At 38.7% G+C, this 19,502-nt stretch overlaps 1 protein-coding gene across 7 annotated transcripts in view; it reads right to left on the bottom strand.

Annotated features, from left to right (window-relative positions):
* The window catches only part of ESR1 (estrogen receptor 1), a 181,475-nt gene that overhangs the window by 89,536 nt on the left and 72,437 nt on the right, over positions 1 to 19,502 (bottom strand). For 6 of the 7 annotated variants that reach the window (XM_008637882.2, XM_017739475.1, XM_017739476.1 and 3 more), the window contains exon 2: positions 16,173 to 16,677. In XM_008637882.2, coding sequence (XP_008636104.1) covers positions 16,173 to 16,600 — 428 coding nt within the window. In that variant the 5' untranslated portion in view covers positions 16,601 to 16,677. Of the gene's footprint in view, positions 1 to 1,012; positions 1,338 to 16,172; positions 16,678 to 19,502 lie in introns of those variants that run through there. The other variant, XM_017739479.1, reaches the window with a different exon arrangement.

Below are 19,502 nucleotides of genomic sequence, written 5' to 3'. Positions count from 1 at the left end.
CTGCTGAATATTCATTTTCCAGGTATGCATTTTTCTTATAAATGAAAGGGAAAATAATCCACCCAGGTTTGAACTTCTGTTTGTTGCATAATACTCTTTAATAGCTAACTACTGCAGAAAAGCCATCTGTTTACTCATTTCTAGCCAAAATATTCTTTCTTGCATACAGCTGAATGTTGGAAGTGGATGTTGCACTAAGCTTAGCACAGCAAACCTGTTAACCCACCATGGTCCTGTCCAAGCCTCAACAGGAAAGCAGCAGCTCAGTGGAGCAGAAGCTGGCAGCTGATGGCAGCGCATCCCTCCTCACCTCTGTTCTGGGAAGACCAACAGGATCCGGTCACAGCCCCACAGCCTCTCCTGGCACTAGACCTGCAGGAGCCAGCAGCTATGACAACTTTCACCAAAACCACCGGAAAACTTTTTATTTTGTCACACCTAAATAGTCCCAAGAGCTTCCAACCCTCTGTTTCAGACATTAGTCTTCCAGAAAATGACCTGAATGAGCAGCAAGTTAGGAGAAACCAGGCTCTCATCTAAGCTTACTGTGGTATAAATATGACCAAAATTAATGCTTTATTTTCACTTAGTCCATGTATTCAAACATATATCTGCATAAGGTGAAGTGCCAGGGCATGCACTTGGGTGACAATAACCCTGTGCATTGCTACAGGCTTGGGGCAGAGTGGCTCGAGAGCTGCTCAGCGGACAGGGAGTTGGGGGTGTTGGTTGATAGCTGCTGAACATGAGCCAGCATGTGCCCAGGTAGCCAAGAAGGCCAATGGCATCCTGGCCTGTATCAGGAATAGTGTGGCCAGAAGGAACAGGGCAATGATCCTTCCCCTGTCCTTGGCTCTAGTGAGGCCACACCTCTAATCCTGCGTCCGGTTCTGGGCCACTCACTTCAAAAAGGACATTGAGGTGCTGGAGCAACTCCAAGGAAGGCCATAAGTCTCATAAGAAGCAGCTGAGGGAAATGGGGTTATTTAGTCTGAGAAGACTCTACAACTACCTGAAAGGATCTTGAAGTGAAGTGGGGGTCAGTCTCTTCTGCCCTGTGTCAAGTAAAAGGGCAAGAGGAAGTGACCTGAAGTTATGTCAGGGGAGGTTCCAAAAAGTTATAAAAAAAAAAAAATCATTGAAAAAGTAGTTAGGCATTGGAATAAGTTGCCCAAGGAGTTGGTGGAGTCACTGTCTCAAGTGTTCAAGAGGCATCTGGATGTGTCACTTGGGGATATGGTGTTGGGGTGATTATGGTGGTGCTGGGTTGATGGTTGGACTAGATGATCTTGAAGGTCTCTTCCAACCTTGATCATGCTGTGATTCTTTGATATCCTCTATAAGACAAACAGGAAGATATTTCAATTACTGCCCATAAGCCTCTTTTCTTTCATTTACTTCTGGTTTGGTTTTAATTTTGTTCTAATCTTAATAAAAATATTTTGAAACATCACTAAGCTTAAATTGTACTTCATTAATTCCATCTAGCACCATAGTCACTTTATTTCACATATATATTTATGTGGATTTACAGATCACAAAGTTAAATAATTCTAACCAATACCTTTCTGTTGCCAAATACAGAATCTAAAACCAGCTTCAATCAGGTCATGTTGAAAAGTATAATACATAAAATGGGAAGATAAGCCAACAGTGCAGAGATTCTGAATGAAGAACTGTTTCTTCATTCTCCAGCCTCAGCATTGCTCCACAAACTCCAGTGGGAACTGCCATATGAGACATATTCTTGATTCTTGTTTTCACTTGCTGATAACCCTGGTAACCTTGCTGGAGAACCCTTTGTACTCCTATCCAAGAGGTCAGCTCCCTTCCAGCTGCACACTTTGGAGCACACATCCCTCAAGAATGGAACAGCAGTGCAAGTGTATGCAGAACAGCAGGCTTGGAAAGGTAAATACACATAACTCTGCATCAGAGGCAAAGAGAAGGCTTGCTGCTGCACCTGCTAGTGAGTCAGATGATGAGACAAAGGTGTACAGAAGGAGAGAGAAAGAATATTCCTCCCTGATAAGGTACAGCTCTGCAAATGCACAAAAATCCACCAAACACAACAGATATCAACTCTTAGTTAAGCTTTTAATGTATGAATAGGTACCTGCAAGTCGTTTATAGTTTATTAAATTTGATTCATATTCAAAGCACCTTCTAATGCATTATTTGGATTCTTTTTGGTTTAGAGAGACAGGAGATATTTTTCTGAACCCGTCAGAGTTCACTTAAACCCTTTGATATATGTGTGCAAATGAAAAAGATCATATTCTCAGACAAGAAATTGAACTGGCTCAAGCTTTTTCCTAAGACCTTAAGCAATTGTTATTAGTATTTTGCAATAAAAAGTAAGAAAATTTAAAATGGCAATTTCAAGTTCAGCAGCAAGAGTCCTAATGCAGTATTTACTTCTTGATTTAAAATTCATCAATTCTCCTCAAAAATACTTCGTAACTACAAGGTAGCCTTGCTAAATTAATGAATCACAATAGTTCAACTTTTTGTTATGGATGCTGTCATCATCACAAATTCATTTGGTCAAAAATACAGTTGAAATGGGCTTATAGATTATATCTGTGCAAAATCATATTTAATAGTAATTACTCCAGTGGAGTGATAAATCCATTCATAATGGATAATTCCACTAGACTTCAGCTAACAGGATGAGGATTAATATCATCTGAGTAGCTGAACAAGTACTGAATTTCAAATCTATCTCAGGACCCCTGATTGGGACAAATTATTTTTTTACTATATCTTGTACCTCTTGTTCCTTCTACAGAGCAGCAGTGCACAAATCTAATGGTAGAAACAGCACCTCACATCAGAACATCCAAAGATTAAACAGACAAAGAAAATAATGGAAATCTAAAGAATAAAAGCAGCTCTTCAATTAATTTTTTCCCATGACAATTTTAGTGCTGAGCCTAACACAGAACAACAACAACAAAAAACCAAACCAAACAAAAAAAAAAAAAAAACCAAAACAAAAACAAAACCAAAAAACAAACAAAAAAACCCACACAACTGGACAGCATACACCAATCACTTCCCAGTTGCATAAATACCAGTTCTAAACATTTCTGTAGTGTTTCTGAAGTAATGATTCATAGTACGCAGTAAATGAAACCTCCATTCCATTCCTTGACTATGCCAGGAAGACTGAGGTTTACAATAAAGCTAGTGATTTCAGATTTATTAAGCACTGAAATACTTTACTACATTTCCATTAGATACATATTTCTTTTTTTATTTCTACTTAGCCTATTTTTGTTGGACTAACTTACATCTGGCATTACACTTTTCAAAGAGTCTCAGTTCTCACAAAAACATCTTTAATATCTCTCACACTTAGAGAATGTTGCAATGAAAACTCTGGTTTTGAACCTGGGATTCAGGATTGGGCACAGGACAGAAACCTTCTTCTTATTTTTTAAAATTTGTCCCGTGATGTCATCAGAAAAGGATCAAGCAGTTGGCAGGTACATATCTGAGGAATTTCTCTGGGACAAGGAGAACTTCCCCAAGTAATCTGGTAGCAAATTGACCCTAATAAAGAACACCTCCAGACTTCATCCATTTTAGGCTGCTACATGACATAAACATGGCTCTCATCAGAATTCATGAAATGGTGGTCTTGGGGACCTGTTGTCATTTACTTCTTACCATATCTCCCCTGTAATAAACAAGACAAATAATTTTGTTCTTCTCCTCTGGTTTTTAATTCTGGAACAACCTGGAAGGACCATGGAGAAGTGGGGTCAGTCTCTTAGGCAATGCAGCTTTCAGGTTGCTTGTCATTTCCAGACAGATCCACATTTGTTGATAATAAAGTGAATTAGAGAGAGAGGAAACAAGGCATTTATGAGTCAAAAAATGGGTCATACATTAAAACAGCTTGAAGCTATTAATACCTAAAGCTGCCATTTAAAAAAATTATTAAAAAGATGGTGCTATCCATACAACAACATTTTAGATCTTCTTGAAAAGGCAGTCTTTGGCCTAAGTAATATTCTTAAATGCTTTTGAAAAAAAAAAAGGGGGGGGGGCACAGAGAGCATTTAATATTTGCTTATGTACTGTTGTACCAAAATGCATCCCTCTCTCTGAAGAGTAAGATCTTCAGTGCTTTGTTGAAATAAAACCAGCAAAATCCTTCACCTTAAATAAAGAATATAATGAACTGAAGGTCATATCCGAGAGCTCATGTCAAAAGCAAATTAACTCCTTGATTCTCTGCAGTCATCCCTTATCTACCTATAGAATAAATAAATGCAAGGTAGATGAACATACAATTCCATATAAGGACTGAAGTGGAAATATATTGATGCTCCATTCTTTCTGAGAAATATGCTGGGTATGTGTGTTTAGCAAGCCTGTAAACAATTTTTGTTCCATTTCAGATACTGTATTTTTTAATACCATTGCTAGTTTCCAAACCCATACTCACTGACTGAGCACCTATTCAATATTTTAGTTCTTTTCACCCTTACTCATATGTAGCCTCATGTCCTCTTTCTTATTCAAGCCTGCTCTGGAAACAGTCCTGTCTATTTTTCACATGGGATTTTCAGTTCATTATTGCAGATGGGCACTTTAAAGACACCAGTAAATGTTTGTTCACAGGGGTCTTGTGTGGTAGAACAGCAGGGTCTTCATTTCACATGTTAGGACATTAGGCAGAGAGAGAGAAAGATCTATGCACACAAATTTAGTACTGGCATGATTCAGCTTTAGGAAGGTCGCTGCCATGATCTCACTGCAGTAACTTTATTTTCTCTATGCACATGAGATATACCAAGGCTTTAAGGAATTAAAATAATCAAAATGCAACAAGTCTCTGTGAGTGATAGTTGTTTCAGGAGTGATGGAAGCTCATGTGTACAGCACCAACATCGGCCACATTGGGCCTTTGATCAAACCAACAGCTGGGCTAATCCATTACCTGCTGGGAAAATCTGTAACAGAGAGCAACAGTAAGCCAGAGTTGCCCATATCTGTTGGGAGGAAGGTTGTTCTACATGGGGCCAGCTCCATACTCCCTGTTTCTCCCTGTGAGCCTTTTTACTTCTCCATGCTTTGCAAACATGCACTTGCTCTGTTTCAGTCATCTTTTTAGCCCATCCCCAGTCCAAGTCACATTGCCTGAGAACTTTTAAATTCCACTATTTATCTCCAGTTCAGACTTCTTCAGGAGTCTCTTCGTCAGCTTTTTCAGTTCTGGAGATTCTCCTTCATCTTACTTTTGCAGTTAATCTCAAATTCTTCCAGGAACTTATACATCATCTATTTCCTACTACTAGGGCATTTCTTATTCCTCCATGTTCTGTCTCACAGCTCACTACAGCCTGCTACAGCACCTCACCAGGGATTCAAAGTTTCTACCTTACCAGACCCATAAGATTTCTTCACTGGCCCCATTTTGTTCTTCATTGAGACCACCTTTATTTTCTCCTCAACCCATCTTCCTATACTGCAAGCTCAGTTTTTTACTGCATTTTGCTGATGTGACTTTTGCCAAACACAGAAGAAGAAAGGCACTAAAGGCACGAGAGAGACCAGTTTTCTCAGTCCCAATGAAGTGGGATATGGGCTACACAGATGAACTATAAGGTGGATGGAAAATGACTGGACTGCTAGTCTCAACAGATTTTTATCAACAGCTGAAATTTGGCAAGCTTGCAGTGGTATTCGTAGGTAATCATTACTGAGGTATTTCACTAACAATAGAGATGAAGGGAGGAACTGCACCCCTAGCAAGTTAATGACAGATACCAAAATGGAGGACAGGGAGCATGCAGAGTGGTGGATTTGCTGCAGAGCAAAGTTCCCTATAAGGTGGACCTCAACAGACTGGAGAAATGGTCCAGCAGGAAGCTCATGAAGTTCAGCACTGGAAAACACAGAGCAATAAAATGGCAAATACCTGGAATAGAATAACCCCCTGCAGAAATACAGCAGGGGATGGGCTGTACTAATACAAACATCTACAGGAGGCTGAGAGCAGGGCTGGTTCCCCTCTCCTTGGCAGCTGCAAAACTGCTTCCAATTTGGGGCTTCCAAGCTGAAGCCAGCCTTTGACAAACTGGAGCAAGTCCAGGGACAGCCACTAAGATGAGGAGGGGGCTGGAACAAATGGCATATGAGGAGATGCTGAGGGAACTGAATTTGTTCAGTTTTCCAAAGAGAAGGCTAAGGCAGGATTTATTGCTGTCATCAACAGTATAATCGGATGCTTTAAAGGAAACAGAGTTAGACTCTTCTTGGAGAACACCATGGAAGGATGAGAGACATCTGACACATCTTTGGGCAAAGAATAGTCTGATTATGTATTAGGAAAAAGTTTTTCACAGTGAGAGTGGTTCACCGCTGTAACAGATTGCCCTGGGGGGATGTGGAGCCTCCATTCCTGTGTATCTACAAAACACAACTGGATAAGGGCCTGAGAAACCTCATCTAACTTTGAAGTGAGCCTTGCTTTGAGATGCTAACCAGATAATCTTCAAACTTGCTCATTCCTTCAAACTTACCTTACCCTGTGATTCTCATCTCTCAGTAAATTACCCCTGCCCACAGTGATATTTGCAGAGAAAATCCTGTTGAAATGTCATGCAGCTGTGCGATGAAGCAACCTCACACATTTGGCAGAGAAGGATGCTCTTGCAATCAGGTCAATATAGAATCACTGAGAAAGGATGGAGCATGTATGGTAGATAAAATTACATATAATTTAGCTATCAAATGCAAACAGATCCAACTGTAAATAGAGGTGTTTCAAGAGTTTGTAGCTTAAATCTGAGCAAAATTTCTGGGGAAAAAAGAAAGAAAAACAACCCTGATTTGACAGCATTCCCCCACTACCAAGTATTAGATGTATGTATACCTATAACACAATGGTGTCTAGGATGTTCAGTGAAAATGTTAGGGGTTTTTTTCCATGTGTATAGCAAAACTTTCTTTCCCTTCATGATACTTAGAAAGTCAAGCCATTTTTGTCAAAATGCATTTAAAAAAATTTACCCAAGACAATATTCTAACATGGAAAATATAAGCCAAAGCTAAACAATATAAATAAGCAAAAAAGAGAGGAACTTAGTCAGACTTAATAATAAGCAGTGTTACTAGAACTGCCTGTAAATAAAGTTGAGTTTTATTCCAGGATGTTTAAAAATTTCTCTGTAGAATCAGATTAACTTCCACTTTGTTCAGCTTTTTTTATGTCTTGAATCAAGGAAAAGATAGTAAAAATGTACTGAAGTGCAACCTGCTTTAAAAATATCTGATTCCTTAAAATGCCATACATCTGGCAGATATTCTTACATCTTTACTGGTTTTGATATTGTTACCATTAAACATTCAGCTACATTATTTCATATGGCTTTCTATCTCACTACCTTTCTCCATGAACATAATTACAATACTCTCACCACTAGCAGGATTTGCATGCTTTATCTCTAATTGATATTTCTGTAGATTAAAATTAGGATTATACTTCTCATAGCATGGCAAGAATAAACTAACATACTTTTCAACCCATAAATTCTAAATAATCCAAACCACAAAAAGGTATTGCAAGGTAATAAATCTGCGACAGTGGCTCATGTGTTGGCAACATACATATTTTTCCTTGCTTGTGGTTATCAATATGGCTGAAGGAGAAGTATCATTTTACTGCAGGATAGAAACAAACAGACAAAGCTGTCCTTTCACATATTAGTTCCCCAAAGGTGACTAGATTTGCTGTGCACTCTCAGAGTATTCTTTGCCATGGCTACAGTTTCCTGAAGACAAGGGTTCTATGATATGTCATTTGAAATAGGGATCTCACTGTCAAGTCCACGTCATAACTAATAACAAAAGCAGAGTACACTTATTCAAATTAATTTCTCTTAGACACCAACAAGTTTTTCAGTAATAACTAGATACTGCTTGATCAAGATGGCTCAGCAAACAAAATGTTTTAAGAATGTTTACTGGCTTTATAAACTGAAAACTGGGCATTAAGTGACGTTTTATTTTTGCCAAAGATCATATTTTATAGTACTTGTCTTCAACAGTAAAATTAAAATACAATTTTTAGAGTTAGCACCTTCCAAACTTCCATCTGTTTATAGATCAACTGGAAGAAGGAAAAAGAGTAAGCTTCTAAACACCAGAATATGTCAAGGAGGAGCTGGAATGCATGAAGCTCCACCTGGGGATAGATGTGGAGCCAACTGAGAATTTACAGGTCAGGATTAAAGGGAGGGGCAGGGACAGGTGACATTACAGTGAAGGTCTGCCAAAGGCTACCTTATCAAGAAGGTCCAGAAGAGGACCACAAGGATGATCAGAGGAATGGAGCACCCCTCCTATGAGGACAGGCTGAGAGAGCTTGGGCTGTTCAGCCTGGAGAAGAGACCTTACAGCAACATTCCAGTACCCAAAGGGGGCCTACAAGAAAACCAGAGAGGGACTTTTTACAAGGCCATGTAGTGACCGGACAAGGAAGAATGACCTTAAACTGAAAGAGGGTCAGTTGAGACTGGATATTAGGAAGAAATTCTTTGCTATGAGAGTGGTGAGGCACTGGAACAGGTTGTCCAGAGAAGTTGTGAATGCCTCATCCCTGGAGATGGAGCCCTGAGCAACCTGGTCTAGTGAAAGGTGTCTCTGCCCATGCCAGGTGATCTGGAACTAGTCTTCCCTTTCAACCCAAACTGTTCTATGACTTAATGATCTTTCACTGATTTTTGAATTAACAGATCTTGTCTCTCAAAGCTGAATTACATTTAAAAGTAAAAACAAAATAAAAGTAGAAGGGAAATAGAAAGAAAGCAGTAGGTATTACATATTCCAATTTTAGCAAAACTATACGCAAAAACCACAGTGAAGGCTATTTGGAAAGTATATTATGAGTTTCCCAGCCTTGGGACTTAAGATTTGGGGCCTAAATTTTATGTCCCATTTTCTTCTACAACTGCTGCTTCCTGCACAGCATCTTCCTAATGATTGTTATTTATCATGAGCTGAGACTTTTCCTGAGTTGCAGTAAATTTCCCTTCCCTCTTCTTCCAGCTTTGATGTCCTCCTTTGCAGTATCCTAGAAAGTTTTGTATAGCCATCTTGTAGCAGCACAAATCAGTACTGAAGTGGAATGCAGTGATCAAAGCACTGTTAGCATGATAGCAAGTAATAGAAGAGGGAGAGAAGACTGGAAGTAGCAATTAAATTTGCACTGGACATTTGGACTGCAGGCTGCTGAGAAACTGCAAAAAATCTTCAATGGAAGAATACAGCTTTTCCCTATGTAATCAGTTAAAAGTCGTTTTCTTAATTAGATAGGATGGTCAAGATGGAAAAAAAACCACACTGCCTACTCACATAGTTTATGAATGAAAGGTGAAATTCATGGATGTGAAATGCAGCCTGGTGCTGCCTAGGTGCTCACTGGTCTGTCATCCTCAGAGGGAGAGAGGGCTCTTCCCTGTAGCATTCAACAGTTACCTTGCACAGATTCTGCTGCCTGGCTCCTGAGGAGGTCAGTTCTGGCAGCTGGCAGTATTGTGAGACAGCAGCACGTGGAACCAGAGGAACACATTCCACCCATATTGCCTGATGTGAGGGGAACTGCACCCTTGGAGAGTTGTAGACAACCCACTGGATGGAGGTGGTTACATGCATGGCTGTTCACTGTTAGTTACCAGCTGCTTTTTTAGGAAGTCCTTAGTTGCTTCCAACTTTCTGCCTTTACTGCTCTTTTTCACTTTTACCAGTGGTTTCCATGCAGTGAGCCATCTTATTTCTTATTTATATAGGTGCTGGCTGTTGTGTCATTAGTTAAAACTGCAGTGGGTGGAAGAGCACTGCAATTGTTATGTACATGTATCAAATAGGATTTACATTTAGGACAGTCATATTTAAGCTTTCTGTCTTCTGAGGACCATATCCCCTTTTTCTAGTAAAGGGTTAAAATAAAATACCTAGATCACTTCTGAATCCAATGTTGTTATCCATATCTTATCAAGGAAAAAGGTTATCCTGCAGATTTATGATCTTCTTGTCTCTAACCGGTATCACTCATGCTTTCATAGTCTTGCACAAGAATATCTTGAGTGAGATGAAGTAAGAAGCCTCCCAGAAACTGGAATCTGAGCTTGGCAGAAATGCATAAATGCCTTGCCTTGCCCAGCGTTGCATTGATCAGGGCTCCTAATGAGCTGTGGTAAATTACAACCTTTTGCAAGCCACTGGAAAGGCCACTAAGCCTCAGATGTGACTTCTCCCTGTACAGCAAATTTTACAAACAGTCCCTGCAATGAATGCAATGAAAACAGCACTTCAAATGAGAATGTTGAAGGACAGCACCTCTGCTCTCATCTCTGTTCTGATACCTGAATAAATAATAGAAAACTCTCTGCAGACAGACCAGGGAGCTCATGATTAATTTCAGAGTTTCACTGTCAAAAATATCAAATTACAAAAATTACCAAAATCTCAATTTGTTAGAAAATGTGGATGCACTTCAGTTGCAGGAATCCTCTCTTGTGTTGTTTTGGCGCTATGCCTTAGATCTGGTCAGCCTGTCTTGTTGGTTTAATAAAAAATGCTGGCATCTGATGTTCACTTTGCAATTGCTGAAGGAACTAATGCCAGCAACTAATGCTTTCCATATCAGAGCAGATATAGACAGCAGTGTTTGTTGTTTCAATAGCCTCAGAGCAAGAGTGATCAAGGCCAGTGACATAGAGTCAATTCCCCGTCTCCCTCTCAAGGGACATACTGCAGTGTCTATGTGAAGGGATATTATAGAGCATGGTTTTTTTGGTTCTTTACAGGAGACGTATAGGTGGGATTAATTTCACGTTAACTTTGGATATCATTGGGTATCCATCTTCATCCAGTAGCTATCTGGAATAGAATGTAGCTATCTTTTATAATACAGGAAAGATAAACTTGCTTTTTTTGAGCCTAATGCACTTGGTCTATTTTAATCAGGTACCCTAGAAAGAGGTATGTTCACAGAGCCTCTTTCTCTCTGTCTCAGAGTAAGAAGGAGGTTTGATGCTGTTGTCACATCAAACCATGTGCAGGTTTGATGCTGCTGTCAATGCCATTTGAGGTCTTCCAGGTGGTGACCCTCACTGACACACCTCCTGCTGCAAAAAGTTACAGCTACCCAGCAGGTCCTGTGTCATATCTACTAGTCTTATCTAACCTTCTGGCCTCTCAAATGGCACCAGACGTCTAAGGAATGGAAAAATGAATACAGACCTAGGTGTCTACATTTAATCAAATGAACCCCATTCACATGGTCTGTCTGAACAACCATGGGTTCAGACACAAATTTCAATTGGGAAGGACTTGATATATGGAGCACTTCCTGTTTCAGTGGTTTATGCAAAAAATGTACCTGCTGCAGAAGTGAAGAAAGTTTTCTTCAATGAGAAGAGAGAGCAAGTGAGATCTATCCCCCTGCCTTTGGCAGAAACAAGGGTAATGAGGAAGCACAGGAGCTCTTTTACCCCTTATTCGAGGGCACAAGGTGGCACAGATCACACGTGCTCCTCAGCAACGTGGATTGGTGACTTTATGGTGCAAGCACACTTGCAGCAAGATCCACATCAGCACGTGCTCCAAGAAGGGCTGCAGAAACACCAAAGTTGGTTTGTACCAGTCCCTCATAATTTTCACGTGTGAACATCTCAGAACACTTAATGGGCTTATCTTTACAACATTTCCATGAGATGAGAAACTATCCATGAGACAACTCCATGTTTTCCTGTCTCTTTTATTACAGTCATCTATTGCTGTAAAGTTGTCAGAGATACCAGTACAAGCCCTGAAAACAGGAACACTTCAAGTGTTCAAGAAATTGCCTGAACACTTGAACTATTCAAGAGACGACCTCTGAGCAGATTGACGTTTTAGAGAAAAATAAACAAAAAAGCAAAGCAAAACACTACATTACATCATACTCCGTGTTATGAAATACTTCATGCTACATTAAAAAAAATAAGAAAAATTATCTTTGAACTTTGCATTCATTTTAACACTTAATTTTAAAATTTGGAAAAAATCTTATCTGTTTAGAACTCAAAATGATCAGCTGGAAAAATTCATAATGAATCAGACAAGGTTAACAAAGTTTATGTATTTGGTTACATAACTATTTCTTGGACTGATGGATTTATGAATTACAACAGAAGAGGGATCAATCTACATTTTTAATTGTTCTCAATTTGTGCAAGCATTAAAATTAAAGCTGTGATCATACTGATGAGAACAGCAGACTCAACTGCAGCATGATAAACGTGGATAATGCTAAACAAATACTTTATTATATCAATCTAAACGTAGAGCCTGAAGTATTAGAAGATACAAGCTAGTCACTAAAAGTGAGAGAGCAATTCATCTGTTATTCTGTTTGTACACTGATTTGCCCAGTCTCTGTCCCTCACTACAGACTGACAGACAACTTTCTCATCAAGGAGCTGGAAGGTGCAGTCCTTTTTTTTTTTTTTTGGCTGAATTTGGAACCAGCACCAAAGACAGGCTACAAAGAGCCTTAAATATATGCATGATTTTACTTGAGATCTGAGAAGTGCAAACTCAGTGGGATGACACGAGAATGTCACAAACCGGCAGAGCAAAAAGGATGTTCTGCTGTTGCTTGTAGGAATCTACTGAGGTAAATTAGCTGCTGTAAGTCTTGATTTTTCCCTACGTGGATCAAAATTTGCTGAAAAGCAAGAGGAAATAACCAGAAATTACCAGAACTCAAATTCAGTAGTTAAGAACAAAGTAAATATTTCCGTCAATTTACTTTAATAGTCATGAGTACAAGATCTCCTGTAATAATAATCAACCACTAGTCGGCATTTAATAATAAAAAACCCCAGTACTAACATTTATCAATAAAATTTTAAAAAATAGTGAGATTTGACATTGTCAGATAAGAAAAAGGTATTTTAGTCTGGCTAGCTATAAAAACAGCCACAAGATCGGACATAAAAAGGGTCTAGGTGTAGACAACACAATTTGAGTTAATTAAGCCCTTTTTTTCCACTTTTTACATTCTGATGCCTCATGATTTAGAGATTGCAGAAGGGACATTAAATGTATTTATTTCATTCTTTAAAAATCATTATTTTCATGTATTGTTATGTTCAGATATATGCCAGATATAGAAGCCTGCCATTATCTCACAACAAGAGTAACTCTTCTGGAAAAAGAGTCACTATTTGAAAGACAAAATATAACTCCAGAATTAGGAGACATGTAGTTATACACATATTAATACATATATGCCTACAGGCAGTATGATTTTGAACACTTATTAACAAAAACAAAAGACATTAAAAGTTTTTCTTATCACACTGAGTAATTTTTTAGTTTTGTGACTAAAGATTTTTAACATTTTATCCAAGTATCAAATGGAATATCACCTCGGCTCCAACCTATAATGTTTATTTATTGTCCTAGATACTTTTATCACTGAATGCAGCACTTGCATGTCAAATTAGAGTAGATCAGGGTGATACAATGCAAATATTTCTGCCCTAAAAGCCAAACAGCACAATTCAGTTACACAGAAAGGTAAATGAGAATTGCAGAGGAGTCTTACTGGGTCTTAGGTTACATAACTTTTTATAGAAGCAGGCAGTCATATCGCAAACTAATCATGATTCATTATAACGTTTTTTAGGCCTTCTTGGTTAAGATTTTTTGTCTTTACCACTCCTACTGGTAGGTCCAGAAACTCACTATTTTGGTAGTTAGACATCTTTCACTCTCCAATTTATTCATTGCCAGGTTACACTGCCCTGTGCTCTCTTTTCTCCCATAACCCAATTGAAACTAATGAGACTATCCAAATAAATAAAGCAAAATGGAAGTTTTTAAAGAACTTGATCTTAAATCCAATGTCTAGACAATTAAATATTTCCCAGGCAGTGAACACCTATTCAAATTATTTTTGACAGTCTACTGGTGATTGGGCTCATGCCAAAACACAAGGAGAAAGACGTAATGTTTAATGTTGTGAGGGTGATAACTTTGTAAATACAACGTCACAAAAATGAAAAGCAAAAAAAAGTACAGTTTTTATAAATTCAATTCCAACAGTACCATGCCTGTTAACAAAAGGTAATCATAGCAAGCACTTTGAAACACATTTCTTATTACCACGTAAGATGCGTTCCACAGTTATGGCTGGAAGGGGCCATTAAATCATTTGTACAACACTGTATGCAGATAAACCTTCTGGCATATCCAAGATCATAAATTCACCTAATTACTGCTGCATTAAGCCTCAGCAATTTCATATGGCTAATACACATCTCCAAGGGTGACACACAACCTTGATCAGAAATGTCAGAAAAAGGGGAATACAGCACTGGTCTTACATATTTGCTCCAGCAGTTAAACAAAACAATACCTTAATTTTATTTTTAAGGGTCTCACCTTAATTCACTGCTTAAAAATTAAAAGAACACTATTTCCATAGCAACATCTACGTCCAGGTGATTCTTAGGTTTGAATCCTCCTGCAGTACAATACTTGAGTATAGAACATTTTCTGCCTGCGTATTTCAACTTCACAAACTCCCTACTTTACTGCTTACATACATAAGGTCACTTACACACTTTTCACCATAGGTTTGCACAAGACATTCACGTAAAAAAAGCCTTTTAATCTAGCACAAAGTGCAGTTTTACTCTCAAGTCACTGGTAATCATTCAAGATCACTATGCTCTGACACGTACTCATTCTTCCAGGAGGTACTGTATTTGGCTGCACTAAAATGAATTTTGTTTGAATCAATTCAGTTTACAGTTTACAGATCACTGTATTGGACAGTTTAACATAACCATGATCTATCATTCCACCAGTCTTTAGTCTATCTGCTCCCCAAATCTGACTAATCCATTGCAAAAAAGTGCAAGCATTTTGTTTTCTGGGACCAGATTTTACTACCAGATTCTTAGTCAGTCTGACTTAGACTTAAGAATACACACTGCTGTTCACGGTGACGTGTTGCATTGTGCAAATAAGTCTAGCAGAGTCTGGCCCTCCACACAGAAAAAATAACTTGCTTTTATTCTTTCTGAGTTGTTACATTTCTAACAAATTCACCTGTATCTCTCAAATCAACAGAGAACAACAGAGTTCAGAAACAAAAATTACATCTAACTGTTCACTTTGACTCACTGAAGCCCAGTATAATAAGCTGATACAAAACTATGCTACAAACACTGCACAAAATGTTAACAGCATGGGTACAGATACGTATGACGATTTTTTTTTTAGAAGCCATAATTCTATCAATTTCTGCCACTTACTTCAAGAAAAGATATAATTTTTTTCACAACTGACAATAAATAAAAATATTTATTTTATCAAGGATAAAATTATTATCAAGGAAAATTATTTCCTCCTTTCAATGATACTTTTATCTTTCTATTCCAGACCAAAAAAAGAAAATAAAACCCAACTTCCTATTGAGGGACAAAAATTTAAAAAACCCCACTGAACGATCCTATCTTTTGAAAAGCAGCACACTAGGTTTACAGTTAATATATATCACTCTCCAAGGGAAAATGCATGTTAATACGAACACAGCTCTTTGGATAGCTCAGGAAGGTGGTTACTGACTGAAATACTGTCATTGAGTCAACTCTAACACTGCTTAGGAAGGATATAGTGCTTCTGAACAACTTCTTATATAAGCCATTTCTCACACTGCAAAGGAACACAGAGGAGAAAAATACACTTACTACCAGCTAAGAGCTGAACAAACAACCACTCACACTGACAATGTGTAATGGTGGAAGTCTTTTTAGTGTACTTCAGACAGTATTACTATACATTACAACACTGAGGTCCTTTGCCATTCTTTAATCAATTACGATTTCGTGTTTTCCCAGGAAATATTTATACTCATTACCTGATTCGTTTTTTATGTAGGTACATCTTTCAAAATTTACAGCTTACAGTCACAGTGGGCTGTGAATTACAGTTTTGTTTTATTCTATGCTATTTCTTACGGTCTAGATATCAATTCAATTAAACCATATACTCCTTTACACAAAAAGCAAATATTAGGGCATAACAGATTTCCACATTCTAATTTTCTCAGATCATCTGCTTAAAAAAGAAAGAAAAATTTCTGTAGCATTTACCTGTAGAAGGCTGGTGGAGCAGGTTCCCTCATCCCAAAGCTGCCCTGATCGTTTTCAAGGTAATAGGGTACCTGTTGGCTGTGATGATGGATGAAGGGCGAGAGCTGGGGTGCCGTTTGCAAGAACACCACTGGGCTTGGTGGGACACTGTTCAGTGAGTGAAATCCTGCCAGACTGCTGGACCCAAAAGATTCAGAAGTAGGGGCATAACTGAGTGTAGTAGAGCTGTAGACGGGAGCCGTAGTACCAAAATCATAGGTGGCTCCTTCTGGGTAGTTAAAAACTCCTGTCTTGTTGGTCTCCACGTACATGTCGCTGAGCGATCTCTCGAGGGGAATCTTCAGCTGAGGTCTGCTCAGTGTCTCCAGTTCAGTGCCTTGAATCTGGTGCAGCAGGGTAACTCCAGAGGTTTTGGTGTGAAGGGTCATGGTCAGTACTAATGGCAGTGAGCAAGGAACATATCTGCTTTTATTGTCAACAGCGAGATCGGCAGCTGGCAGTCCACCTAAAAAAAATACCAGAACCTATTCTGAGGCTCAGCAGAAATCATAATAAAGCAGCACTACACAGGTATTCCTCTAATCTCAGCAAGGAGGAGGATACAAACAAATGCAGAGTGAGCACTGAAAATGCACATTCTCTCTCTCTTCTTCCCTCCCTCTCCCTCTCTCTAACTTTTAGGAACTCCTCATCTGCTCTAATATGCATTACAAGGTGCTGGCTTCGAGCCAGGAACCCTTGCCTTGTGCCGACGTTGGTTTAAACATCACTTCAGAAACAATTAGTTTTGGAGTTATACCAAAGAATTGTCCGTCTAAATGTTACTTCATTCTTACTAATAGTTTAATTTTTCACTTCAGGGTACAGTGCTTTGCAGCAACTAACGGGAAAGAACACTTAAATCCAACCAGGAAGACTAGTCCAGTGGTCAGTCAGATTACTGCTGTTTATTTCCTCAGCAGGCTCCAATCTATCTGTGCTTATCTCTCCTCCTGTTTGATTCATTTTCATGTTTGCTAGAAATATGTAATGTGTACGTTGTACTGACCCTGGGCAGGACTATGCTGTAACCGAGATAGGGCAAAGCAGAACGTGTGTGTGTGTGTGCAAGCGCGCGTCTGTCTGTCTGTGTGTATATATGTGTGTGTGTGTGGTGTGGGGGGAGCAAGCCTCAGTCAATAAAGCCAGCTAATAAAATTAAAGTGTGCATGATACCTATGCAGAAGTGAAGATTTATAATATACTTCCATCAGCAACCACAACCTGCAGTTACTAGAGTACTGTAATAACATTAAAAAGCAAGGAAAAGCTTTAGACTAGCCTAGAAAACTATGCTTGCTTCTTTTAATGCTGTAAAATGATGAAATAAACATCATTCAGATTTTGCCACAGTCAGGAGATGGTTATTTGACTGCATGATACATAAATTGAATACACGAAATTCTTTTTCCTAGTCTTGTGAAAAAAAGCTTAGCAAACTTAAATTTTGAAAACAGACTAGAAAATCAAGTAATCTAAAATAATTAAACGGGATTGGCTTTAAAAAAAACTTCTCAAAAAAATGCTTCTCAAAGTTATTTTTAGAAAGAAAAAAAAAGGAAGCGAGAGAACATAATGAAAAGGTGTGGCATGCATGCTTCTTCTTGCAATCTCATTCCATATAATTTTAACTTTGCACAAACCAGTTCTCCTGAACGAGCTAAATGAAAACCTCCAGAAACTGTTTCAAGCTCTCCAGCTTCATTGCTGTGGTCTGTGGTTCAGTCAATGAAATAGGCGAATGTCAACCCCTGAATGCATTAATATATGGGCTCCAGTTAGTGTGTTTTGAATACTAGCAAAGCCTATGCTATACTTGAACAACTCCATAGTTATTTGGCTCGACCTTCAAAAAACCCAAGAAACTGAAAAACTGAATATGCGGGTCACTAGAAGTGTCAAGAAAAGTCTACTAAAAACGGATTTTTTTAGAAATAATACTGTGCTTTCAGAACTTCTACTAAAACAGCCAAAGTTTTTTACATTTGCAAGGATATTCTGAAGCAATATATGTTTGTACCTTCGCAGGCACAGAGCTGAGACACCAGCACACCACATAACACTGTACTTGATATATTTCCTCACCCACCCAGCCACCCTCCCTACCCTGTTCAAATTTCAGATTGTAGACTTTGATCAAAGAGATAAGCTTGTTTAAATAACACTGGACTAAACATGTTCCCAGTTAAAAAAATAATAATCAGACTACCATACCCAGTTCAGAAAGTCTTCGAAGAGTTATTCTGAAAGTATGCCAGACAGTGTGAGAGAAAAAAAAGAGAGTGTGTGCATGTTCTCTTAGAGTGGGCGACCGTGAATCTGCAGACACTCACAGGAACAGCAAGTAAGCACAGCTCTCAGCAGCCAGACTGCAGGGCTGCACGCGCTAAAAATGAATGGCAGTTGCAAGTTTAAGCCAGTCACTCTTACACATTTCATTTGTAAGAATTAATGTATTTCATTTTGTGCTTTGAAACACATAGAAAAGGCATTATCTCTTATTAAGCTGCATAATCTGAGAATTAATGTGAATCTGCCTGCTATATGAAGTACCCACTTCTATAGTGTGCTACAAAATGGACTTAGAATTTTTATCTAAAGCATTACCCAACATGTATGCTATGTTAAAGCTACTATATTGACATGAAATAAAATGCTCCAGTGTAATAGCTATGCAGAAGATGGAAAACAGAAGTGAGCAGAGAGTTGACTTCTGAGTGTGCCCTGTGCTTCTTACATGCAATTTTTAAAAACCTCATTAATTATTTTTGGGAGGTGGTGTGTTTCCAGGGAGTCAAATATTTTAAATTTCCATCAGATGCAAACAGCATTAAACATACTATAGGGTTAACTTGAACCACCATCACTTCTGCTGTGCAGTATTTAAACGAGGGACCCCATGAGCAGCTCTCCACTAGCCACAGCCCTCCCACTGAAAGGGCTCAGCAATAGACAGCTGCAGTATCCATGCAGCAGACAGCCTGGTACACCTCTTGAGAGAAAAAAATGTGAGTGCCACAGACAAGATCTTGAGGACTGGCTGAGAACCTCTGTGACAGCATCCTGTAATGTCTGACTTACTTTTCCTGTGGAAGAAAAGCAAGAGAGCGAGAAAGGCAAGGGTGACGCAGGGGGCCTGTCAAGCCAAATCCGGTGAAGAAGCTGAATTTTTGATTTTTGTATACTGAAAAAAAAGCCATCAGGTTTTGATTCTGCTTACTATATATGGGATTTTTAGATATGAAGAAACTATGAAATGCAACAAATTATCAGAGGGTTGTTTTCCTTCTC

The sequence above is a fragment of the Corvus brachyrhynchos genome, unplaced genomic scaffold (assembly GCF_000691975.1).
Source record: "Corvus brachyrhynchos isolate BGI_N302 unplaced genomic scaffold, ASM69197v1 scaffold14, whole genome shotgun sequence".
Lineage (NCBI taxonomy): Eukaryota > Metazoa > Chordata > Aves > Passeriformes > Corvidae > Corvus > Corvus brachyrhynchos.
The sequence above is the reverse complement of the archived record's forward strand: the minus strand, read 5'-3'. Positions and strand labels throughout refer to the sequence as shown.